The sequence below is a fragment of the Clarias gariepinus genome, chromosome 4 (assembly GCF_024256425.1).
Source record: "Clarias gariepinus isolate MV-2021 ecotype Netherlands chromosome 4, CGAR_prim_01v2, whole genome shotgun sequence".
Classification (NCBI taxonomy): Eukaryota; Metazoa; Chordata; class Actinopteri; order Siluriformes; family Clariidae; genus Clarias; species Clarias gariepinus.
In genome coordinates, this window is record NC_071103.1 from 13,986,934 (window position 1) to 14,014,672 (window position 27,739).

A 27,739-nucleotide genomic window follows, 5' to 3' on the forward strand; every position below is an offset into this window, starting at 1 on the left:
ATTTTGTTTAAGTCTGCCACCAAAAGAGTTCTGACTTATAAAAGGCATGGGCTCCACAAGATCTCTAAAGGTGAGATGTGTTATTTAAGCACTAATATGTTAGCAGTAGATTATTTAATTTCTGAAAGGTGGGACCTCAATGGATTGGACTTGTCTGTTCAGCAAATTCCACAGATGCTCAGTCGTGTAGAGGTCTGGAAAATTTGGAGGCAAGGTCAACACTTTGAAGTCTTTGCATCATTCCTCAAACCATTTCTCAGCACCTTTTGTAATGTGGTAGGATATACTGTATTAAGCTGCTGAAAGAGCCCTCTGCCTTTAGGTCAAACCATTGCCATAAAAGAGAGTACAGTGAAACCCCGGATTGCGAGTAACGCGGTTTCCGACTTGGAAAACAAACAAGTCTTGGTTTACGATAAAAGAGTATCATGTAGCATGCATGTGCTTCTTGTTGATGCTGAGCATCACGTGATCACAACTGAGTCAACAGTTTTTTTCTCTCTCTTGCGCTTAGTGCACTTAGTCTCTGGTACAATCAACATCCATGCAGGCATTTTGTGTCTGTATGCATGTGTGTACAGCATGCGTATAAAGCAAAAGCAAGTCTCTCTTTCTACACAGAAACACTGCTCTGTCGCGATTCTTTTTAAAGGTAAATTGCAGGCTAATTTGGTTTATTTTTACTTTACAGCAGTGATTCTATTAGTGTGTCGCTCAATCGAGTGTCATTAGTGAGATTTCTTGTTTATTTTTCCGATAAAACAGTATTTCCATTGTGTGTGCGTGTGTGTGAAAAGAGTGGAGTAAGGTTAACTGTGTAAGATGAGAAGGAGGAGAGGGGAGCTTACTTTAGATTCACACACACACACACACATACACACACACACACAGCGCCTGCGTGCATAAACGGAAACACTTATCTGTCAGGATTTATTTTTACTTTTTTTCAAAGGTAAAGTGCAGGTTAATTTTTTTTTTATTTTACTGTATATTTTGAGTAAATTTTTTAATGTATTTGTTTTTTTGGGCTGTGGAACAAATCATTTAAGTTTATACTATTATACAGTATCAATTTGGTTTACAAGTGTTTTGAAATACGAGCCTACTTCCAGAACGAATTATGCTCGCAATCCAAGGTTCCACTGTATTTGCAAATTTTAACAGGGGCTTTTAAACATTTTATGCCCTCTGCAGAAAGGTATACCTGCATAAAGCAGCAAAAAAAGTAACTAATACTGTATACCTATCTACATATACTTACAGGGCAAGCAGAGAAAATATCCTCAGTTAAATTTTATTATTTATTTAGCTAGTCATTAAATGATACATATACAACTTAGACTAGTATTATAATTTAAAGCATTGTTTTGGCTAATCAGCTAAGATCAACTGACTGTTTTTTTGATGGCTTTTGTTGTGTCTGTCTATAGTGTTGTGTGACAGGCTCACCAATGGTTATAGAAATACTTTATTGTCATTATATTCAATGTATTACCAAGTAAATTATTGTAATGGAATTGGATGATTACATTTTCAGAAGACATTTAATTTGACATTTACTGCCTTCAATATGTGAATGGGCCATGAAGTGTAATGATTTGCCATTCGCTTAAAGTGAGCCCTGTTGACATTTCCACCGAGTGTCTTTAAATCTCTTAATTCCCGAAGGCTGCTGCTTTAAAATGTATAAATAATGCAGTTGTAAATATATGATTCATTAGTTAACAACAACAACAACAAAAATCCATATAGGAACATTAATAAGACTTGTTAGTCCATAGTCAATACTGTAATCAGACTGTTCTTACTAAATAAACACATTTGTGTTTGTGATAGTAAAAATAGAAAAAAAATAATTATTCAGAATCAACATAGTGGTTTTATTCTAATGATAACCACCATTACTCCTACAGATGTGATAATCAATATTGAATCGCTTTCACACAATAAGCGACAGCATATTTGCAATATAACCCTACACCCTAAAGTCCCAAGTAGGATTTTAAGTTAAAGTGCACAAATACTGACGTGTTAGAATGGGATGTTTATATTAAAGGACAAGAATTATTAAATCCATTTGAATGTAAAATGGTTTGCACTACTAAGCTCCTTTAAAATGGTGGGAAAAGGTTCAAACTAAAACTTATAAAACCAGCAAAAGAACAACTACTCAAAAGCTCTTACTGGGACTTTAAGCAATGTTATTTTTCAGTCAGTTTAATTTTTAAATGCGTATAACAGATCCCCTCTCAGCTGTGCAGGTCTTAATATTTTCCCATACCAGTTAAAATTACACATATTATTTACATCATAAAAATCATCAGTCTGAAATATCTCATATTCAAAGTAGAAATAATATACCTATTGTACATATGTCCCCTGGCAACGAGTAAGCTTAAATAGGATTTTTTTTTATGATAATAACACTAATACTGATGCTTTGAGAAAGTGATGAAAATAATAAAATTTAAATATCACTAGTAGAAATAAAGGCAATAGTTACAGTTTTTTGTGCACTACATATGTAATTATACAACAGTGTGTTTTATAATGGAAGTGTACATTGCCTGTGCAATAAATCTCTCTGTTTAATGCCACATAATGAAATGTTCACTATTCCATTACAACATCCATATCTTAATGCTGTTTAAGATACATAACTCTTAACCTAGCTTATTTCACACTACTCTCAAGACCAGGTTTTCTCTTGTACACGCCCTCAAACCCATTACACACTGTATATAATCTCTCCGCATCATCATCATTATCGTCATCATCATCATTAGCTCTTTCTCTCTATCTCTCTCTCTCTCTCTCTCGGTCTGTTTCCATTCAAATGTTACGCAAATTTGCAAAATGTCAGCAAAAGAAAATGCAAATCAGTGTTTTGTTTCCATTTACGCTCAAATTCAAAATTTGTAAAAATACAGATGAATGGAAACCCGTCCTAACATGGCGAGGCGCTCATGCGCATATGTGTGTGGTAATGGGGGGGTGGCACGGCAGGTGGTGGCATGGACAGGGGAAGGGGCTGGGACTCTGTGGGGTGGAGAGGGTGGTTGTGGCTAAAGTGCGAGGGCGACTGAAGCTGGAATGCAGCAGCAGACTCAGGGCTGGAGACAGCGGTGGCGCTGGGGGCAGTCACGCTGTGCTGGGCGATGAGTTTGGCCGGAGGCTGCTGGGCCTGTGCAAGCTGAATGGAGACGTCACTGGAGAGCTCAGAGGCACTCCGGGCACGCTGGTGAGGTGGCCAGGTGTCAGGCTGCAGGAATTGACCGCTGTAGTCGCTGCTTTCAGACAGACGGGGGCGGTAGAGCGCCGGGTGAGGCCTGTACATCTCCTCTTCGGTGTAACGCTTCATGAAGAGATACACAGACATCACGCCCGCACCCTAATAGAGAGAACGTGTGGAGAGGGAGAGCGTATAAAATTGACATGACTTAAACAAACTGTACTTCATTACACCTTTCATTTAATTTGCCGCACAACATGACATTTAAATATGGGCAAAAAGAGAGGCATAAAGGAAAAAACATAGCCCTCATTTGTCCCATTATTCCTGCAGTGGATGAGTGATGGAACTGTAATGAAATGTTTAAGACGCTGCAGTGATTTAATGCTTTAGCAATTTCTCTCTTGAAAACAGCTCTTCAAAATCAGTACCTTTTCTATAGCTCTCTCTCCCGCGCTCTCTTACACACACACACCCAAATGCACACACAAGTTGCTCACTAAGCAATCATGATATCATGGTAGTGAGGAGAGCATGCTGATTTCAGCAAAAAAAAAAAAAAGAAAAAAACATAGTTTTAGCCAGAACTACAATTTTGCTAAATCCATACTCTAACTGCATAAACACATATGCACATACAGTACATCCACAAACACACACACACACACACACACAAAATGGCTGACAGCTTCATGCCTCAAAATCAATTCTCCCTCACCTCTTCTTTCCTTTCCTTTCCTTTTCTGTCTTTAAGTACACCCTGTGCACCAGCGACAAACAAGTCTTATTAAGATCTAATCACAACCTTCATTTACAAACAGATTTGGTCCTTGAGCTAAACTCAGTCTCATTTAAGTAATCACTAACTGTCTTCTCATACAGTGCCTGCATTTGTAATACCCCAAGTGGGAACTCAAGCTGCTTGATATGCTGAACATGGTGTTCATCACATTCACAGGAAAAAATCAAGACCAGCATATACAGTACAGTACAGTATGTTGGGATGATTTATCAGTCCAAGTCTGAAATGTCTAAGAATCTGTAAGTCCTAAAGATGGACATAAAGACATATTTGGTAATACTGTATGTAAATGCATCATTTCTAAGTGCCTGACCTCTTTGAGGAGGAAAGAGCTGGCGGCAAAAGCAAAGGACCAGCCGTAGTGATAGTTGAAGAAGTGCTCCGGTTCTCTGGGCCTGTTCATCACCTCATCGTTTATACTGGAGATATAGAGCACCAATCCCACTACCAGACTTAGCCCTAAATAAGAGAGAGAGAAAGAGAGAGAGAGAGAGAAAGAGAGAGAGAAAACAAATATGCAACAACAATAAAAAAACAGTAGAACACTAAGAGAAGCTAGGTTTTTTTTCATTACAGTTTTGCTATTAATATTAGCTTAATTGCTTAATGGCTTAAAGAGCATGTTTTACTTGTGGAAAAAAACAAAACAAAAGCTGTACTGGCAGTCATGGTAAAAAAAAAAAAAAACCTGTATCATGTACGTAAAAACGCCTGGGCAGATTCCTTTTAGTCCTGAGAGATTTTCGTTTTTACCTGTTGTGTCATGTTGTGTGATTAAACTTGGTGCAATGGCCCCTAGAGTTCATGTCTGTTGGGGCAAATTAATTGAAGCCCTTGTCACATTCATATCACATGATCAGCGATCATACAGAAATATAGCAGGTGCAATATACAGTACTGTGCAAAAGTCTTGAGCCACTTCTTATTTCTTCATATTTTGGACCCAAAGACTTCTTGTATGTTTTTAAGCTAGTCGTAAAGAATAGTGATCCTGGCTTTATTAAGGAGCTTTTTGTCATTTGTTAAACCTCATTTGTTAAACCTCACAGTGACCTATGAATCAGTCATAAAAACGTAACTTAAGGCATGAACCATTGAGAAACAGGAGCAGATGTTGGCGGATGATTAGGCTGGTGATTATTATACTGGTGATGCTAAATGCTGAGTGATTGGACCAGATAAAAAGGGGAATGAGGTTGATGCTGAGGTTATTACATTAAAAACTAATTTTAAATTGTTAAATCTTTAGCAGTTTGCCGCCTGTTGCAATAAAACACTTGTTCCCATTTCTTTAATTTAATCTACATCATTTCATTTAAAATGATGGAGAAGTGATGGGTGGCTCAAGACTTTTTCACAATACTGTACAGCAATATAAAAAATAATTACTTTCTTAACAAATTGGTTTCCCCAAAATGCCTTTGAAAGACATCCGAAGCTCAAATGTAGTTTTGAGCCAATAGGAAAAACCCCTAGACATTTCAGTATAGTAACAGATTAAGGCTTGATTGCGGAGGAGGTGGCAGACAGCACTGCAACCAATAATCTGATTGCATAATGCTGAGCCAAAAGAAAATGCACCCAAAACTCTATTCTGTACTGTAAGGAAGTTGTGAGTAGCACCAACACTGACTCAGTGTGTTTTTTTCTTGAATTACTCAAGTTCACAACACAATACCATTTACCTGATAGAAAATAGTGGCGGTTCATAGACCACATATTAACCTTTTTTTTCACTTTAGTTGGTTTTATTTTATTTATCCAGGAAATCTCCTATCTCTTTTGTAATAGTCCTTGATTACTGTTACTAAATTAAGCATATCATGCTCAAAATACAAACACACACACACACACACACACACACACACACACACAGTCCAGTCTCTGAATGCCCTGTCCAACGTATCACATGCTCTTCCCTCTAACACTAACTGACATGGCTGACAGAAAAAAAATAATAATAATTTTCTTCCCAACAGCAAGTCAGTGGTAGCTGGAGAGCTGGGGAGCAGATTGTGCACAGATTAAAGAAGGCCTTTCCTCTTCAGTTTCAAGGTTAAAGTTACAGCAAAGTAAACAGCACTGTGTTCTGCATGGAAAGAAACAGACAAATGATTCATCTTTTTTCCCAGAACCACTCTTTCACAGAGTGGAAGTCCTGGAATTTGGTGGCAGGTAGAAAGATAGGAAAAAATGGTCATTTGATAAATCCAGGTCATCAGCTGACTTCATTTTATTGCCATACTGTATAACCTGACCACATGACGCAGACCTGCCCAACTAAAGCAACACCAGATCAGACCCAGTATGCATGATGGGTACAGTCATGACTTCATGCACTTACATTACTCTGGAATAAAGTCAACCTGGACTCATCTGACCTTTTTTTTAATTGTTCCAAAGTTCAGTCTACAGTATATGCTCCCTAGCAACTTTTTCCGATTAGTATCACTAATTGCCGTGTTGGGCCCTTGAGTAAGGCCCTTAATACTGTACTTAATATTAATGACCCTGCGCTCTGACCCCTGCCTATTAACAAGAAGCTGGGATATGCGAAGAATAAAGAATTTCACTGTGCAGTAATGTATGTGTGACGAATAAAGGCTAACTTAACTAAAAAGTGTTTTTTTTTTTTATGACCACACAGCTTTTTATTCCCAATTACATGCATGTTTGTTACATGTGTGTGTATGAAAATAGTCATACTTTGGCTATAAAACATGTCTCTAGTTTCTATTGTTTTTTATGATGCAACTTCATCAAGCATTTAAGTAATTATGATTTTTTTTCCCACTATATTTCTCCTGTATAGTTGACGGATTAAGTACTATCTATCCATTTTTAACAATGTGTTGTACAATTCTTAACCCAATTCCAATAATTGTCTTTGCTTCATACGGCCAATAATTGAACCCTACAAAAACAGTCAATGGCCAGGCAGTGTATAACATATTTTGGTCATGTTATTACCAGGCGAATAAATCACATTAATGTTGTGACACTAATTCTACATAATTCAAAGTAACTAGTACCTGATGTAAACTATGTATAAGTATGTAAAACAACCGATTATTTAAACTATAATAGGCATAATGAAATGCATAAGTGTTCTGACTGGCTACACATTCAGTTTTTCAGTGAAGGCAGATAACCACCTTCTGGTGAAAGCACCAACCTATTTTGAACTCCAAGACATTCTTTATTTAAATCATAGATATATGCTATGAATTTTAATGCAAAAATCACAAGGGCATCTATAAATCTATAAATAACAACAAAAAAAGGATTTCTTGTAATGAAGGAAACTGTGTTCAAATCAGTGTGTGTGTGTGTGTGTGTGTAAGTGAGCCTCCTGAGACCTCGTTTTCTACCTACCAGGGTTTCACAAGGGATTGAGGTGTTTCATTCTTTTTGCACCAGCACCATGTAGTTTGTAGCCTGCTTTATAGTTATTCGAAATACAAAAAAAAAAAAAAAATGCATGAAAAAAAACGGGAGAGGGAGTTCCCAGAAGAGGAACTTAAATGGAATAATAATATGATATGAAACAGCATGCCATGAAAATTTAATTACTTTCGCTATACAAATTAATCATTTTGAAGACCTTTAAAAAAAGGGAAACCAAAATATTCATCATGATAGCCATGATTTACTGCTGCATTGCTATTTAATAATTATTTATATTTATTATTTTTTTATTAATTAATTATAAAATAATAATTAAAAAAAAAATATATATATATAAATAAAACTATTTAATTAATAATTAAAAATTATTAATTATTTATTATTTAATATATATATATATATATATATATATATATATATATATATATGTAAGTTCAAAAACTAAACTGAAACTCATACAGTGGGGCCACCTATTAGTCAGCCACCAATTGTGCAAGTTCTCCCACTTAAAAAGATGAGAGAGGCCTTTAATTTTTATTATAGGTATACCTCAAATATGAAAGACAAAATAAAAAAAGAATTTAAAAAAATCACATTGTAGGATTTTGAAAGAATTAATTGGTAAATTTCTCTGTAAAATAAGTGTTTGGTCACCTACAAACAAGCAAGAATTCGGCCTCTTACAGAGCTGAACTCATTATAAGTATAAAAAACACTCTTGTCCACAACCTCAGTCACACTCCAAACTCCATATGGCCAAGACCAAAAAAGGACACCAGAAACAAAATTGTAGACCTGCACCAGGCTAGGAAGACTGAATCTGCAATAGGTAAGCAGCTTGGTGTGAAGAAATTAACTGTGGGAGCAATTATTAGAAAATGGAAGACCACTAATAATCTCCCTCGATCTGAGGCTCCACGCAAGATCTCACCCCATGGGGTCAAAAAGATCACAAGAACTGTGAGCAAAAATCCCAGAACCATACAGGAGGACCTAGTGAATGACCTGCAGAGAGCTGGGACCAAAGTAACAAAGGCTACCATCAGTAATACACTGCGCCACCAGGGACTCAAATCCTGCAGTGCCAGACGTGTCCCCTGCTTAAGCCAGTACATGTCCAGGTCCGTCTGAAGTTTGCTGGAAAGCATTTGGATGTTTCAGAAGACGATTGGGAGAATGTAATATGATCAAATAACACCAAAATAGAACTTCCTGTTTGGAGGAAAAATAGTTGCCTCCAAAGAACACCATACCTACTGTGAAGCATGGAGGTGGAAACATCATGCTTTGAGGCTGTTTTTCTGCAAAGGGACCAGGATAACTGATCCGTGTAAAGGAAAGAATGAATGGGGCCATGTATCATGAGATTTTGAGTGAAAACCTCCTTCCGTCAGCAAGGGCATTGAAGATGAAACGTGGCCGGGTCTTTTAGTATGACAATGATCCCAAACACACCGCCTGGGCAACGAAGGAGTGGCTTCGTAAGAAGCATTTCAAGGTAATTGAGTGGCCCAGACAGTCTCCAGATTCTCTATGGGGTTTAGGTCAAGTGAGCTGTATGGCCAATTAAGCACAAGGATACCATTCTCCTTATACAAGGTACAGTATTAGTACAGTGGTACCTTGGATTGCAAGCATAATTTGTTTTGGAAGCATCATAAGATATAATGGAAACTCAGGTGATTTGTTCAAAATATTCATATAAAATAATTAATACAAAGTAAGAAGTAAAAATAAAACAAATTAACCTGCACTTTACCTTTGAAAGGAAAACCGACAGAGCAGTGTTTCCGTTAGTGTGTGTGTGTGTGTGTGTGTGTGTGTGTGTGTGTGTGTGCGTGTGTGTGAAGGCAAGAGGGGTGGAGGAGGGAGGAGTCTACTTTGAAGGAAGACTTTACTGTATGCACACACAAACTAACAGAATCACTGCTTTGTCGGGAAACTTCTTTAACAAGAATCATCTGTAATGACACTCGCACGTGTGGGCACACACACCAACGGAAACACTGTTTTCTGACAGAGAGAGAGACTCTAGAAACGTGATCTTTGACAAGGAACCTCTCTCTAATGACACTTGCTTTTGCTTTATGCACGGGCACACACACTGGTCACAATGTTATAATAAACAGTACACACGTGCATGGATGACTATACTGAGTGACGCACGCGCAATGAGCATGAGTAACGATTACCCATAATCCCGTAGCGCACGAGAGAAAAAAACTATTGGCTCAGTTGTGGTCACATGACACTTGGCAGATAAAGGGCATGTGTACTACTCGCATATCAAGACCTCGCTCGTTTATTAAACATTTCAATGTGTTTTTTATTGTTATCTGCATGTCATTTATTAAAGTCATTCTAACTTTAACCAAAAAACAAAGTTGTCCAGACGTAGTCCCGATGGTGGACGACATTACAACGTTGTTACAACTACATTACAATGATCATCCGACATTAGAGCTCCCCCTGGGTTCCACCCTGTTTCATCACCACAGTGTTGTAACAATACATTCTAAATACAAATATGAAAATCTTGTTTTTATGTTTGATTTACCTCACGTGCATTGTAAATCATTACACTACCCACACTACATGAGCTTTTAGAGATCAGAGAAGGCATCATTAGTGAAGTAGAGTAATTCCAGCAGAGCCCAATGTGTGAGCGCCAGACAGTAATAAACAAATGCAGATGGAGAATCTTAATGATAAGGCAAGGGATTTAAAATGGCACAAGACAACTCTAATCAAATGCAGATGGTATGGCTACACTCCATTTAGAACTGAAAATAATGCATTATACAGGGAGGCTGTACCACTTTAAATCTATGTTTGTTTGATTAAATAAAAAAATAAAAATCTGCCAGTCAGTGTACATAGCTGATGTAATGACTACATGGCTCTGTAAAGTATCTCAAAATGTAGTAAAGGTCATCTGAAACATCCCCTAACAATGATAAATAATAAAAGGCATTTAAAGAAAAGCACATTTCTTAAAATTAGGCATAGTGACAAAGTGTCCAAAGAGTTCACAATCCAGTTCAAAGTCTAAATGGGATGCAAAATTGAGTGAAATTCATTCTGCTGGATTCTGCAGAAAACATCACTAAAAACATAACTATGCTACTACAGTATATGGGCAAGAAATTTGTGGACACCTGATCATCATACCCATGCATGGCTATTCAACAAATATGATGTTGTCATAAGTCTAGAACATCCAGCATTATCTGGAATGTATTCAAACATGACAAAGTGTGTACAAAGCGAGGTCTATGAATCTATGGATCTCAGCCTTAATTAACACCTTTGGGATGAACGGGAATGCTGAATGCATGCCAGGTCCTGTTTTACACAACATCAGTGCTTTATTTCACTGATGCTTTTGTGGTTAAATAACCACAAATCCCAAAGTTACATTGCAAAATCAAGTGGAAACCTTTCCCAGAGTAGAGTGGAGGTTATTCGAACAGCAAAGGGGAACTAAATCTGAAACAGGATGTTCAACAAGCACATACTGTATGGCTCTGAGTGTTAGGTGTCCACATACTTTTGACAATATATTGCATGTCTGCCAGCTACTGGATTTGTTTTTCAGATTTTCCTCTTTAATATGAAAATTTCTTTATACATAATATATCTTTTACATAAATACTGTAGCTTTTTTTTAATAATAGTATTTTTAAGTTAGATTACATTAAGTCTTGCTACATTATACACATCTGTTTACATTATTATTATTATTATTATTACTAGTAGTAGTAGTAGTAGTAGTAGTATTATCAGTAGTAGTGGAAGTAGTAGCATTACAAAATTTCTTGTTCAGGTTAAAGACCAAGTGGAGATTTAAAAGCCGAGCATCCCCCTGGAGCCTGTGGAAGTCAGCATACAGCATACATCAGACTTATTCATGTATTTTTACTGTACTTTTTGTATGAATTGAATTTGCTTCTGAGCTTAAAAAAGCTTGCTTTTTTTGCATGCGTAATCAGCTAGTCCCAGCACATTGGCTGCAGCTAAAACCAAGTTAATAATTAAAGTGTCTTTGACAGTCATTTCTGTCCTGGAAAGTTGTAGAATTGCTTAACCAATCGAAAATTGGTCTTAATTTTTTAGCTTATTTTACATTATTTTACAATAAGCCTTTATTTGGTATTCCAAAACACTTGTAAACCAAATTAAATTTTCCCATAAGAAATAATGGAAACTCAAATTATTTGTTCCACAGCGTCAAAAAATAAATACATACAATAATAAAAACAGAATATAAAGTAAAAATAAAACCAATTAACCTGCACTTCACCTAAAGTAAAAATAAATCCCGACACATAAGTGTTTCCATTTGTGCGCGCAGGCGCTGTGTGTGTGTATCTAAACTCGATTGAGCGACACACTAATAAAATCACGGCTGTAAAGTAAAAATAAAACAAATTAACCTGCACTTTACCTTTGAAAAGAATCGCGACAGAGCAGTGTTTCTGTGTGGAGCAGAGAGAAAGAGTGTGTGTGTGTCTGTGTGTCTGAGAAGGAAAGAATTTACAAAAAATGGATCTTTAACCTCTCTAATGAGACTTGCTTTTGCTTTACACGCGTGCTGTACACACACGCATACAAACACAAAATAAAATATGTTTTACGCACGGATGTTGATTATAGCAGGAAGAGACGCACACTAAGACCCAGCAGGAGAGACGATTACCCACAATTCTGCAGCGCAAGTGAGAGAAAAACCATTGATTTAGTTGTGGTTATGTGATGCGAACAAGAAGTGCATGATACTCTGTACGGGTAAACAACGACTTGTTCGTTTTCCACGTCAAAATTTATTAAAAATCTTATATTCACACGCAGACCATGTTACTCGCAATCCAAGGTTTCACTGTGTAAGCAAGGGTAAGAACATGACAAAAAAAATGAATTCTAGGATGGAGCGATGCTAATTCCTAGTAGTGTGTGAATGAGTGTGTGAGTGTGTGTGTGCTGGTGCCCCGTGATGGGTTGGCACCCAGTCCAGGGTGGACTGGATAGGAATGGATAGAAAGAAAGAGTTGGAAAATATATGTACCTAAGGGGAGCTTGATGGATGGATGGATGGATGGATGGAAGGATGGATAGATAGATAGATAGATAGATAGATAGATAGATAGATAGATAAATAGATAGATAGATAGATAGATAGACAGACAGACAGATAGATCCCAGCCCATTCATCATTTCTTTGCCCAAGGCTTATGTGGCATATTAAAAAATTCTACCTAGCTTGCTAGTAGGATAAGCTCCAAGGCACGGGATTCAAATCCGCAGCAGGGCAAACACAACACACACACCCTCACATGCTCATTCACACACTATAGGCAATTTGGGAACGCCAATAAGCCTAATCTGCATGACTTTGGACTGTGGGAGGAAAAAAAGGAGTACCCAGAGAAAACCCACCAATAAGTAGTATGATATAAACACTGTTCGTATAGCTTCCCCGGTTTACATAGGTATCGATCAAGATTATCTTGATTGTAGTTCACTGTTTAAAAAAAAAAAAGTGTTACCAGTATCATGCATAATGTACTGCCTATTTTTTTTCTTTTTTTTTGGCTGCTCCAATTAAGGGTCATCACAGCAGATGACTAGTTCCACATAATTGATTTGGCACAGGTTTGTATGCTGGATGCCCTTCCTGACACAACCCTTCACAGTTTATCCAGGCTTGGGACTGGCACTGAGGTACACTGAAAATGTACTTCCTAAAACAGTGAGTGTAAATGCCAAAATATTAGCAGGGTGTAGTTCTGTTCATAATCAGGAATTAAAAGGTTGACAAGAAGTCACTTTAGTTTCTCTGGTTAAGTTAGAGCCGAGGTAAGCCAATGGTTACTGCTGACTGGTATTTTGCCAGACCGACACTACATACTGTATATCAAAAAAGCCACAAAGTGCCTCAAATCAGGCAGATGAATATAACGGAAATTTAATGAATAAAAATTTTTTGTTTTTTAAATTCCCATATGTTGCAGTTATAATTTGCTATATAACAAAGTTATTTTTAAGAATAAGTTAAGTAACAGGAAGCTATAAAAAATTGTAGCTGTGTACCTTAAGAATTTTAAAGATAAATAGTGTTAGGTGGCTGGTACTAAGCATTTAAAGATCAATGAAACAGTGAATAATACCTGACAGGATGAAGAAGATTCCAGAAACAAATGCCAGGATGGTGCGCTGGGGTCGAATATGGCCCACGTTGCTAAGGATGAAGGCAGTGAACACAAAGAGCAAAGACACCATGGGGAAAGGAGTAGCCGTCCGCACCATTTCTGAGAAGAAACAAAACAACTCAGGTGTTTGTCTGGGTTTGAGCAGGAGATCTCCAATTCTTCAAACTGTATTTACTTACTGAGAATATTTGCAGTGTTTTCTGTTATGATCTCTAAATCTGGCTCTGTGAAATACTCAGAGGCCACACATTTTCCTTTCTTTGAACCTGAGAGTGCATGAGGAGAAGGAGACAATGAGTAAAAGCGTAGAACAAGAAACAGGAAAGGTATTGAAGCGTTTCATACACAGGATGAACAAAAAATGCCAAGCATTATGTGGATAATCCTGAATAACAAAAAGGGTTGAGTTAGACTGTGTTAAAATATATATATATATTATGTTGTGGCTATACAGTAATAAATATAACACTATATTTTTACATACATTGTACAGTACAGTGCAGGTCAATGCAAAGAAATTCATTTTAATCTGAAATCTATTAAGTCTGAAAGGCAATATGTAGGATAAAAAAATATAAAATTTATGGAAGACTGATTCCACCAGGTGAAGAAAAAAAAAATCATACGACTCATTAGTGAAAAGGAATGGATTTCCCCCAGTGGGGGTGGATGAAGGGTCTATAATTGGGTGGTGTAAATCTCCCTGGGTTTGTTAGCAGCTCATTAGAAACAGGTGAGATGAGGAAAGATTTGTGAAGCCATCTGAAGTAAATGCAAGTGCTCATTATGGAAAGTTTTTTTTCTTACGCTGAATGGCGTAAGCTGTCGCACATTCATCATGTGTCTATGACTGATGTGTAGGAATCAACCTGCTTTAAAGTGTTTTTAGATCCATGCCACCCACTGTTTTAGGGGGTCTAGGTTTAAACCTAGCCTATTAGGTTTCATGTAATAAACTGCCCCCTTTTTGATTATTTCTTTGAGGTCTTTTCCATAATTTTTTAGCCTTTAAGGATGGAATGGATGGGAATGAGGGTGTGTCTCAGTCTGGCGTATGTGCTTCCTTCAGACTGCCGCCCTTACTGTACCTGCTTTAAAATTGTTTGGATGTGTTGAATTTGGGTTAAAAGAAAAAAATTGGGTAAAATTGGTGGATTATGCCCTCGTATTTTTTTTCCCTATAGGTTTACCTGTGAATTGATTGGCCGGGCCAGTGTTGCAAAGTAAGATCCATGTCTCCAAAAAAATCAAAGACTCTTACAATTCCTTTAAACTCTTAGACATAATATAAGTTTAAACCCAAAAGATCCTAAAATTAAGAATGATGGTGTAAAATGGGAATAAATACAACGATGGCCTCCACAATCCCCATTTAAACTACAGACGTTTCCAAAATATGGATAAATGGAAGAGATGGTATAGATTGTTTCAAGTTGGTATTTACATTACTATGTTTGATTAATAAGACTTCTCAATTGATTAGTATCTTAAAATAAACAATCAAAGATCCAAATAAAGGTTCTTAAAATGCTGATAAAATATTATCCTTGAGACATTGTTGCGTTTATCTTCACCACACATTCTTCTTTGCCAACAGTTTTTAAATATAGACTGTAAAAAGATTTTACTCACATTCACTTCCTTATCAACACATCATAGTTTCATTTGCATTCGTACCTTCTTTTAGCTCTTAATTGACATTATAATAAAATTATTCATTAGTGACAGTCTTAGAACTTCTGCTCAATCCATCTCAGTGCTTTAGAACACACTTGAAAGAAATCACTAAACTCTTTTCACTTTCTAAAATGAGAAAAGAGTAATGCCATCCTTCTAACCAAGACAAACACACAGGAACATGCCCCCTTGTTGATGCAATACAATGCATCTCGTTGCACCCAGAAATTAGCTTGCATAATTTGGGGATTAGGGTGTCGGTGGGAACTGTACCTGCGATGAAGCACACCCTCCAGAGGCCGGAGTGCAGCGCCATCTTGACGTCCATGGTTTGGTTCTGCTGCAGCACGATGCCTTCCTCCATTAGCAGCCAATAATCGGTTGCCACGGCAACCCCCACCAACAGCAGTCCGCACGCCCCAAACACAGTGGAGAGCAGAGTAAGAGCCCTGCTGCTGCATGAGCTCATCTATACATCCATACACATGCGGAGGAATTAAGAAAGAAGGGGAAAGCGTTATTGAAGGTGAACAAACGAGGCATGCAACTTTATTACAGCTTTAAAGGTTTTTTTGAGTTTTAAAACTTCCTTTGAGTGATGACCCAAAAGACATGCACATATCTGAGAAGTGCACCTGAATTCAGAATGACTGACAGGAAAGTACAGACTCCTCGTTGTCGTGATTGATTAGTTGTGGGTAGGTCTGCATTATTAATGCGTTTTTTTTGTACTGAGACCCACAGACACTGATGTTTTCCTCTAAGCGCATCCCTTTATCGACAGCAGAATGTAATGAAATAAAATCTGTAAGAAGTGTTCTGGAAAGGTTTTTTTTTTCTAACCCTAACCCTAACCCTTGTTGTCATATCACTGATCACATGCAGGAAAATTACAGCCTGAAACAATGTTTTACTTTAATCAGCCTGTCACAAAAAAGTTCAATAGTTATTGAGGCAGTAAGTGAGACACACACACACACACATGCTCACACACTGATCTTGCAAACTGAGCTATTGTATGAGTCATAGCCATGCAGCAAGGTACGGAGCTCTGCTTCAAAGGGAAGCCACCATTCAGCAATTACATGGTCAGACACACACACATGCACAATCATTTTCAGAGATCATTTTCAAACACATAAGTATATTAATTGAAAAATGGTGTACAGCATGAACAATGCTCTATGTACATGAGAGGAGAAAGATATAAGGAAATAGAGCCACTGCTAAGTAACCGATCCTCCATGAGAATGCAGGAAAATGTGGGAACTACACACCGTCCATACGTTCGTATCCTTTCAGACCTATCCTCTATCACTGACCCCACATGTTCTTACCTTCCCTCCCTCCCCCAAAACAGATGATCAATGCTCAATTAATGACTGAACCGTTATCTTTCCCTGTTATGTGTGATGGCTTGAATACAGTGTTTAAACGACTGCAATCATAAAAATATACAGTATGACTGCTTCGAGAGAGTGCCTAAGATAAACAGTAAATGTCCTTTTATAGACAGAGATAAAAAAAAAAAAATAGATGCATTCTGTGGATGTGTTTCTATATTCTATATTCTTGTGCGTCTGTATCTGCATGAATGTTTTCATACTGTTATCTCCTGTCTGTCTTCCAGAGCTGGTGACTCAGAGCAGCACCCTGAGAGACAAGAACAACGTACCGCAGGGAGAGAGAGAGAGACAGGGAAAGAGACTGGCTGAGAGAGAGGAGAGAGAGCGAGAGAGAGCAGGAGAGAGAAAAGATATGGCAAAAGGAACAAAAAAAGTCAGAGAGAGAAAGAGAGAAAGGGAGGGGAAAGCCGGAGAGAGATGGAGTGACAGCATGGATACGAAAAAAGAAAGAGACAGATTATGCAGATGCAGGCTACAGGCCATCTGCAGCTCTTGAGCTGATAATCATCTGGAGTAAGAGCTACATCAAAGTCCAACGGAAGCCACCACAGTCATGATATATGAATATACATGACTAGATTGATTAGAGCATGAATATTCATTTAAAACAGAGAGAAAGTCAGATATGGATGAAGCAGGATGATAAGAGTCAGAAAAAAAGGGGGGGGGGGTGGCATAAAAAGCTAAGGGAGCCATGAGAGACTGCTGCAGTTCTGCCTGACTGCTAGAGAAACCTGCTGGGTGAGTGTGGTGTGTGCCAAGCTCTGCATGGACAGAAGGTTTCTAAAAAGGGGGTTTAGATGTGAGGCCAGGAGGTGTGTTAGCCATAAAAATGTTCATACCCATTCACTGTGTTCAACTTATAATTCTCACCCTGTTTTATTTTTCTTTAATGGTTATTATAATAAAAAATGTACTAATGAAACGGTAGCGCTGGTGTGTAATATGTCAAAAAAAAAATTAAAGCGTCAAGAAGAGCTTTACGTGAGAACCTCACTTATTCCCAGTATCCCACTCTGGGTAACAGTGTACAGTATCTGCAGCCATCTCAATACACCAGGCATGAGGTACTGTAGAAATACAGAGGTGGCCAAAAGTATTGAGACAAAAGTGAGATTTAATTTTTAATGACGTTCCACATTTTTTGATAAGAATATTTAGTCATTTTATGCAGTAAATTTTCCATACAACAAGCGATTCGGTATGAAGTCCAAAGAAAAGAATGTCTGCAGTACTTTGTTGTCACTTGCTCGATCCATGCCTGATTAATTGCTTCCTGAAGGTCATGTACAGAAGAAGTTTTTTTGATTGCTACTGCCTTCCTCATCTGTACATCTGTATTTATGTTGTTAGTCTTTTGGCTGCTCCTATTGAGGGGTTGCCAGAGCGAACCATCTGATCCACACAGATTTTTACGCCGGATGCCCTCCCTCCCGTTTTATCTGGACTTGGGACTGGCGCTGCATCCACTGGCTGAGGTTTGGGCATTGGGTGGGAATTGAACCCGGGTCTTCATTTAAACACTGTATTACAAGCTTACATTTATAGGGATCGCTGCTGACCAGATATTTAGGCAATGAATCATTCTTGATAATGTGGTGAAACTGATGTGCTAGTGTTGTTGATGTTGGTACTGTATGAATGTATCATGCACCTTTCCATGTATGTATTGTTCGCTACATTACAGAACAGTCGACTTTTTTTTTTGTATGGCCAGAGAATATAGCTTGTCTTTTCCCTGAATGCGTCTTCTCCGGCCATAACTGGACATTATGGATCAGATCAACTCACAATGTACATACACTGAAGTGATCATCTAGCTACTGGCTATTTATACCATTAATACGCAGTGTACCTGGAAATTGTTCCTTATTCATTCACGTCCTTGTGTGCATGTCAATAGGTTGACATGGAACAGATTTCAGCAACCACTGCAAAATCCCCAGATGTTCCTAAAAAGGGTATGAGATGAACTCTAAGGCCAAAAGTATGTGGACTTCTGAACATCATATTAACCCATACTGTATGTGGCGCTTCTTCACAAGTTGGAAGCGCATAATTTTCTCGGGTGCAATTTTCTCTGTTTCAGCATGACAGTGACCCTTTGCCTAAGTCGAAGTGCATGAAACCATGCTTTACAAGGTGCATAAACCAACTCAACTGCCAGTTCAGTTTGTATGCATTGAGCTGGCATTAAGCATTAACATTGGCATTTCAGTGAGAAAAGCAAACTTTTTTTTTTTCTTTTGCTGTTCACGTAGCTGTTATTTTGGTATACTGTTAAATTATCTGATTTATATACAACATAAAGTATATAAAAACAACAAGAAGTCTTTTCAAATTTAATTTAGGCAAGAGGATTTAGGTGTACGCACTCGCACAAGATTTTTGCTTCAGCAAGGGAAGCAAAATAGGGCAGAATCCCTGATCAAAATAAGTATCAGGACAGCTGCGCTCACTGGCCGACTGAACTACTTATCATCGCCTCTTTCGTTGCAAAGAGAGCTCTCTGAAAATTTGGGTTTTGAGGAAATGTCATTAATCAAGACAAATACCACCACAGGCTAAAAAAATCTTGATAGCAGTCCTCCAACGGTTTGCTGTGCTTTCCTGCTTTATGTTTCCTGGAGAAAACTGTTAAATTGCACCTTTAGTAAATCTAATTTAAGTGCTCTGTTTGTTATTACATGCTTCAGTTCTGTCTGGTTTCTCTATTGGGAGGCATGATTTTATGGTTTTGGTTACACGAGTGGTCTAGGATGAAAAATACATTTATTTTTAAAACCCAGACTTTCACATAGACTAATGTATAGGATGATACACATTTAGTCAGCACATGTCTATTGATAAATTGTTCGACATCCTTACTAGAAATGCATCTAGTGCAATTTTGTTAGTGGATTCCAGGTTTAGAATTTTTTCATTTTATTTAATTTTTTTTAAAGTTCTAATTATGATTTTGTCTGTTTTTCTTTCTATTTTCAATTAACTAGAAAACTTGATGTCATGTACATAATAAAACATGGACTATTATATAACTTACATTTCTCCAGAACTGAACAAGGTCACAGAAACAAGGCTCCAGGTTACTGGACAGAGCTTTTTTTTTTTTTTGGCAACAAATAAAATCCAGCTGCAATGGCTGTCACAGGCTTCCTCTGAGACATGTGACGCCAGCTGCTGCTCACAAACCTCTAGGGGGCGATGCAACACACTTGTCACTAGTCTGCGTGATCTTGCGAACGCCTATGATTGGCTAGTGTCACTACGATTGATGTAAGGATGTAAGTATGCCACCACCTCTCTCCTTGAGATTACATCCAATCTGCTCCCTATGGATGGTTGTAGCAGGAGGCGGGATGCGAGCTCATGATCTCTAGATGATAGGGGAAAAGCTTTCTCATTGCGCCCCTCAGAACTCGTGTGTAAATTTGGCTTGCACGGATCAGATATACTGTATCTGAGACTAATCGGCTGGTTACATCCATGATCGATCGAGCTGAAAACTGCCAGATCCTGGTCACTGGTGCATCTTTAATCTTCATAAATAAAAGTAATTAAATTATAAGCTGCAAAATACAAAGCTAATGGCAAAAAACAATGTTCTAAGCTCCATCATGATTCCTAGCAGCAAGAGTAAAGAGAACAACCTTTCAGCCCAAGAGGACAGTGCTCGAGCCCCTGTCCTTACATGGCAGTTCAGAGAGATAGAGAGATAGAATGCATGTGTGAGGACATTAGACAAACTATTGTGCGCTCCCCTCAGGCTGTGTGTGCTGCTGCAGCAGGAGGCTATGTTCTCATCTGGACTGCAGATTTTCTCATTTTAATTTTAATAAATACAATCTTTGGCTGCAAACCTATTTTATGGGTCTGAATCAGCCAGTCTTCATAATAAAGGACAAAATAGAAACTATTGAAAAGAAGTATATATTCAATACCTATTTAAAGGTATAGCAGTCGATCCAACAGAAGCCCCTTTTCTATACTCATGGGCATGCATGGCCAAAGTAAATGTGGAAAGTATGGCGTAGTGGTTAGCACTTTCAGCTTTTCAGCATTTTCAAAGATCGATTCCCGCCTCGGATCTGTGTGTACTGCATAACTCCCCGCCACTCCACCCCCCCATAATGCTTGGTGGGTTTCCTCCGGGTCCTCCGGTTTTCTCCCACGGTCCAAAGACATGAGGATTAGGCTAACTGGCTAGAGCACAATGTGATTGTGTGCAAATGTGTGCCTTGCAAATGATTGGCACCCTGGCCAGGGTGTACCCTGCCTCAAGCCCCAAGTCTCCTTGGGCTCCAGGCCCTCCGTGACCCCTTATACAGGATAAAGCAGTATAAAAGATAATATACTGTAAGATGAGCTAAGATTACCAAGCAAATGAAAACACAGCATCCAAAACATGGTTAGATTGTTTTTACAAAACTACAGTAAGGGATGAGGTTTGTACCATAGCTAAGCTAAGCATTATCCAGTTCTGTCCTTAATTTACCGTGAAAAAATAGATGATGACAATATATTAAAATTCAATATTATTTTTAAATTATTAGATTTAAGCTCTGCCCTAATTTCACAACTCCTGCATTAATAACTGCATATTCCAGCTTTGCCTTTACTCCAGCTGGGACTCCGGTGTAACGGTGGCAAGCTACGAGCACGTCCAGATCACAGTGTTTAAAATAAAGCCCACAGAGATTAATTCCTAAATGGGACTATGCTTTGTATAACACTGCACTAAGTAAAAGGTTTACATAATGGCCTGCATATGCTATGAAGTGCAGTGTGTGCCAAGTCAAATGAAATTGTGATACGGCAAATGGCTCTGCCAAAACACTGCTTGAATCGAAAAATCTTGTAATATCAAATAACCTTAATTTAGATAATTAAAAATGGTATGATTTAATAAGTATTCACCAATATCGCTGTTTCCTTAAATGTTTTCCAGAGGTATCATACCAGCTCCAGACAGTAGTAGTGTGAATGCAGGTGTATTCATATTGGTAATGGGTGTCCTTTTCAGTGTGGATTGTGATCTGAGTGAATTCAGTCTAACTTTACCTAGTGCCGGAGGTGCTTGCTCCATTAATTCTAATAAAAATAGATTCAGGAAATCATAGAAAGTTTGCCGCTGTTGACAAGTTTGCACAAGTTTACATTAAATTAGAAATAAATGGAAAGAAATCTCTAGTTTGTTTTCAGTTCACCTAACTAAGATACATATTTCAAACCATAACTATATCTACCATTACACCATTTCCTGACAGCAATCCTTAGGAGTCTCCTGCACTCCTATCTTTCGGCTGCCCCAGTCAAGGGGTCGCCACAGCAGACCATCCGATCCGCACACAACTTGGCACAGGTTTTTACGCCGAATACCATTCCTGACCCAACCCTTCCATTTTTCTAACATGGTTTGGGACCGGCAGTGGCTGAGTAGTTTGGGGTGTGGCAACCACCAACCGTGGGCTCAATCCTAAGACGTCCAAATCAACAACCTCCACACCTTGACATTTACACCGTACTGTCTGGAGCTGGTATGAAGCCTCTGACAGCAATACTTATCAAAGCATAGCATTTTTAGTCTCCCGCACTAAAATCACAAAAAACATATATCTTGGGAAACTACTGAATGTCTGTGGGAATCTAATTTAATGTTCCATTCATCCATCTAGGAACCTCGTAGTCTAATTAGGGACTGTGTTACTTGCCACATGTACCTGCACAATAGCAATCCATTTGGGTTAGTTAGCATGCTATAATTTTTCCATAAACAGTAGTTCTTTTTAAATGGAATTCACATGCAAACTTCATGATAAGCACGACTCGGCCTCGTGTTTACTCTCCCTGATGGTGACATCATGCGACTACTTGTCTACGGGTAATTGTGAGTAGTTTGAAAAATAAAAACGCCCTATTCCTCTCCCACTTCCTCTCTCCTTGTCCTGTGCATGAGCTTTATACTGTAATTCCCCGATGCTGCTTGGCTGGAAAAATGTTGTTTGGTGTGGTCCGTGCCGCTGTGTTTATTTCGCCTTTCCAGAGCCTGGTGCTGTGTACAAACACTGTTTTTTGATATTTGCTGAATTTGTCATGAAATGTGACTCAGCAATCTTTCTCCAGAATCACTATTTATACCTTAAAGTTAATAAAAAGAGATTTATTATTTGAGCTGTTAAATTATAGAAAGTCTAAACTGCCCTTAAAACTACCTCATAAGTTTGGCACGAACTCACATGTAACTGTTTACTGTATGTCCGTAGTGACTAGTCAATCTAATTAAGAATAATGTTTTTGCTATTTTGCAGTGCATCTTGACTGGTAATCGATTTCAAACCAAGTTAAATACATATTTAACAACACTTTTCCAACACTAGTTCTCTTTAAACCATTACAATAACCTTCATCCCTTTTTGAATGTGAGATTACTTAAGGGTATGCATAAAAGCTACAGTATTTTTCGAGGCCAGTCTAGACAGTCCGTCATTTGCACTTTCCCTGCTCCCAAGACAACTGTACCACCTTTTTGGTGTTCTTAAGTGAGAAAACCCTGAATGGTATCTGAACGGTAATAGTAGGGGAGAAATTTTTGGCAAGGTGCCCTACTGAGGAATAAAAATACAGGCATGGGGATTCCTGCTACAGTATTTAGGATATCATAACACTCTATAATAATGTGGAAAATTTTTATATTTCATATGTCTAAGCCTAAAAATACCAGCTTATTAGTTCATCTTCAGTAAGTGATTCATCCTGAACAGGGTCATGTTGGATTCAGAGCCTATCCTGGGAACACTGGCCGCAATTTCTGAGAAATCACCCCAAATAGAATAGATTAGTTATTCAGTAATTTATCTATTTTTTATGAATGGTGGTGACAGTGTGGCGCGGGTTGATCCTGACCTTGGTTTACTATCTATGTGTAGTTTTTGTGCAAGGTCCCTGCACTTCCTCTTGGTTACCTCCAGGCTCTCTGGTTACACTAACCTTCCAAAAACATGCGAGCAGATGGATGGGCTTTGGTGTGACTATGTGTGCATGGTGCCATGTGATGGACTGGCATGCCATCTATGAGAGGTGTCTTTGCCCTTCTGGAGCAGACACCGCATGCACTGCAACCCCAACCTCAGATAAAAGAGCTTTCTGACAGTATATGCTTGTGTGAGTGATTGAAGGAAAGCGTAAGTGAGTAAAGGAGTGTGTGAATAAGTAAGTATGTAAGAAAGTTTGTTAATTGGTGTGTGCCTAACTAAGTAAGCAAGTGAGTGGATAATTGATTAATTAAGTAAATAAGTGAGTGAACAAGTGAATGAGTGAGTAAGTGAATGAGTGAGTAAACAAGAAAAATGAGTGAGTTAGTAAATGAGTGGATAAATGAGTGAATGAGAGAGAGTGAATAAATTAGTGAGTGAATAAATAAATGAGTGGGTGACTGAGTGAGGCCTGAGTAAGTGAATTAATGAGTGTGTGAGTGAATGAATGAGTGAGGGATTGAGTGAATGAATGAGTAAGTGAGTGGCTGGGTGAGTGAGCAAAGCTTAAGTGAGTGAGTGAGTGGGTGAATGAGTGAGTGGATGAATGAGTGAGTGAGTAAGTGAATAAATGAGTTCCTGAATGAGTGAGGCTTAAGTGGGTGATTACATTAGTAAATAAATGAATAATTAAATGAGTGAGTGAGTAAGTTAGTGAATGAGTGAGTGAGTCAGTGAGTGAGTGCCTGAGTGAGGCTTAAGTGGGTGAATAAGTTAGTAAATGTATAAGTAAGTAAATGAGTAAGTGAATAAGTGAGTGAACCCTGAGGGAGTGAGTAAGTGAATGAGTGAGTAAGTGAATGAATAAGTGCCTGAGTGAGTGAGTGAATCGGTGAGTGAGTGCCTGAGTGAGTGAGTGAATAAGTGAGTGAATCAGTGAGGAAGTGAGTGTCTGACTGAGTAATAAGGTATAAGTAAGTGATAGTAAATGAATGAGTAATTAAATAAATGAGTAGGTAAATAAATGAGTGCCTGAATGAGTGAGTGAATAAGTAAGTGAATCAGTGAGTGAGTGCCTAAGTGAGCGAGTGAGTGAGTGAGTGAATCAGTGAGCGAGTGCCTGAGTGAATAAATGAGGTATAAGTAAGTGATTAAATTAGTAAATGAATGATTAAGTAAATGAATAAGTAAGTAAATGAGTAAGTGCCTGAATGAGTGAGTAAATCAGTGAGTGAGTGCCTGAGTGAGTGAGTGCCTGAGTGAGTGAGTGAGTGAGTGCCTGAGTGAGTGAGTGAGTGAGTGAGTGAGTGAGTGAGTGAGTGCCTAAGTGAGTGAGTGAGTGAGTGTGTGAGTGAGTGAATCAGTGAGTGTGTGCCTGAGTGAGTGAGTGAGTGAGTGAGTGCCTGAGTGAGTGCCTGAGTGAGTGAGTGAGTAAGGCTTAAGTGGGTGAGTATATTAGTAAATGTATAAGTAAGTAAATGAGTGAGTGAGTGAGTGAGTGAGTGAGTAAGTGAATGAGTGGGTGAATAAATGAGTGGATGAATGAGTGAGTAAATGAGTGACTGAGTGAATGAGTATATTTAAATGGTTCAGTAACTACCGTTTAAAAACAGGAAAAGCAGTAAAAAAAAAGAGAAGTTTGTTGAGCATTCCTCACACATCCATGTATTCTGAGAGATTTAATAGTTAAACTGCTAGAATGAATAAAGAGGGATTACTTCTTTAACAGGCTTGAATGAAGCAGGGATGTCACGTTCACTACTGTAACTTCTCGATTTATCACCGTCTTAAAAAACCCTAGCAACAAAAATGTCATTGGCGTGGGTGAAAGTCTAAGAGTAAAACAGGGACAGGGAGTGCAGCAGAGAGAGAGAGAGAGAGAGAGAGACTCGGGAGAAGGCTGAGGTATGTAAAGTCCTTGGCCTAAAAAAATGAGATCAGACCAATGCGCAAGTGCGCGCTTGCTCGTGAGCGCGCTCAGTTCAAGCATGAACTACTGCACGCGCTCAGCTGCTGACTCCCGTCTCCATTCCTCATCGTCAGCGCAGAAACACTCTGATGGTGCAGCACGTCAGCACACATAGAGTACTGTACTGTACGAGTTAACGATCAGTGGAAACTCAGGGAACGATCATGAGAACAGCAACACCGAGCTCTTGAAAGATCGCAGAGGAGCAAAAAAGAATGAATAAACTCACAAAGAAAAGTCAGTTATTAAACAAAACCAGCAGTAACACACACACACACACACACACACACACGCACAGGCTGGATACGCGAACATTTGCTCGCGAACGCCAACACTCTCCGGTATTTACCTTACGTCATAAAATACTGCATCCCTTAATATGCGTCATACACGGTACTCTAATTAGACAGGGGTTTACCCTACAAGAACGATTCTCTCTCTTCCTCTCATTCACGTTCGTTTGCTTTCACTTACACGCATGCGGCACAGCAGCTACTGTACTTACAGATGGAGATTTGGCATTACAGCACTCACTAGAAAATTCCTGCATAAATTCCTATATACACACAGGACTCCAGATGTGTAGGCACCACATCTGTAACATCTGTGCAAAGGGCGGAACTTCTACCGTGCAGTCGATATGGTTTAATACAACCATGCTTAAGATCACGACACACACACACACACACACACACTGGTTTAAGAGAATTCAAAAACTCACCCTTCCCAAAGAGGCGACAGAATCCTGCCAGCACAGCCTCCTCACAGCAGAGAGGTCCGGTATAAAAAATAAAAAAAAGCCCTGCCTCTCTCTCTCTCTCTCTCTCTCTCTCTCCCTCCTCGGGTGCGCATATTTTCCCGCTCTTCTTTCTTTCTGCGCACTCCTCTCTACTCCCCATACTGAAACGATGCAGTAAGCTGAGGTAGCCAACCAGAGATCAACACTCCTGTCCACTTCATTGCATGAACTGACTTTATACTGTAAGTTGCTGAGATCTTTTTTCTCTCCCCTTTCTTTTCTTTTATATAGAAAACTGCAGTACACCTGTCCAATGCTTTTCTAATAGTACAAGAGCCTAAGTTGATTCTCATGTCATCGTCTATAATGCTTTATCCTGTATACAGGATTCATAAGGCAGGGTACACCCTGGACAGGGTATTTGGAAACACCAATCATCACATCTTTGGACTGTGGGAGGAATCTCACCAAGCACAGGAAGAACATGCAATCTCCATGCACAACGATCCAAGGTGGAAAATGTACAGTAAGGTGACACGGATAACTACTTACCCACTGTGCCACCATGGACCATAAATGAGCCTGGGAAATTTCACACACCATCACAGGGACAAATTTAATTCTTTTGCACAAATATCCCTTTGATCCCCTCGTCTATTCAAGACACCAAGTGAATACAAGAACTCACACAGAGCAGCCAAGAAGGTCAATTAATATTTCACATAAACAATAACGATAGCAAATGAACCCTAAAACTCTTCTTCAGTTTTGCTCAACACAGCCTCTTTTTTTAGAAAGCTTTTTTAAAAAGCTAAGAACATATAACTGTCCACATATACAATAGTTAACCATTTTAAGAGTATTTGATATTACTATCTGTGATAAGTTGGCACCTCAACTGCTCCTATAAAAGTATAAAATTTGACTTTAATTATAAAATGAACCTTTGACCCAAGCAGATTTGGGGATACTTAGACAGGTACTGGAACACACACACACACACAAAAAAAAAAACAAGCTCAGGATCATACTAAGACCTTGGAGCTGTGGGGGTGGAAAATCTACCCACTTTACTAAGAGAGCTGCTGCCAGTATCATTTATAATAACAAGGGATCACAATTTCTCTTATACATACTTGATAAACCTACATTGATATATACAGTACAATGGTCATGCCATTATTATTTACTGTAGAATCATAAGTGATCGAAAACTCTCTCATGCACACTTTAAAAACATGGCAACTGGATAACCCTACATGAGTACATACTGTATATGTGTACTGTACATTCTCTCTTCTTTTCTCTCTTTGTTCTCGCTTCTGT

General features: G+C 38.5%; 1 protein-coding gene across 1 annotated transcript; it reads right to left on the reverse strand.

Moving 5' to 3' along the window:
* Positions 1–1,534: 1,534 nt before the first annotated feature.
* On the reverse strand, positions 1,535–26,441 carry cacng7b (calcium channel, voltage-dependent, gamma subunit 7b). Its single transcript, XM_053494923.1, has 6 exons — positions 26,396–26,441; positions 15,602–15,797; positions 13,831–13,917; positions 13,610–13,750; positions 4,348–4,493; positions 1,535–3,391 (listed from the first exon to the last, which is right to left on the reverse strand). The coding sequence occupies exons 2-6, from the start codon at positions 15,795–15,797 to the stop codon at positions 2,948–2,950; spliced, it is 1,014 nt and encodes a 337-aa protein (XP_053350898.1). The 5' UTR covers positions 26,396–26,441; the 3' UTR covers positions 1,535–2,947.
* Between the last annotated feature and the right edge of the window lie 1,298 nt (positions 26,442–27,739).

Coding starts and splice junctions, on each gene's coding strand:
- cacng7b (XM_053494923.1), bottom strand. CDS start 15,797: ATGAGCTCATGCAGCAGCAGGGCTCTTACTCTGCTCTCCACTGTGTTT. Junction 13,918..15,601: donor GAGGGTGTGCTTCATCGCAG/GTACAGTTCCCA, acceptor ATGCACTCTCAG/GTTCAAAGAAAGGAAAATGT. Junction 13,751..13,830: donor AAACACTGCAAATATTCTCA/GTAAGTAAATAC, acceptor GTTTCTTCTCAG/AAATGGTGCGGACGGCTACT.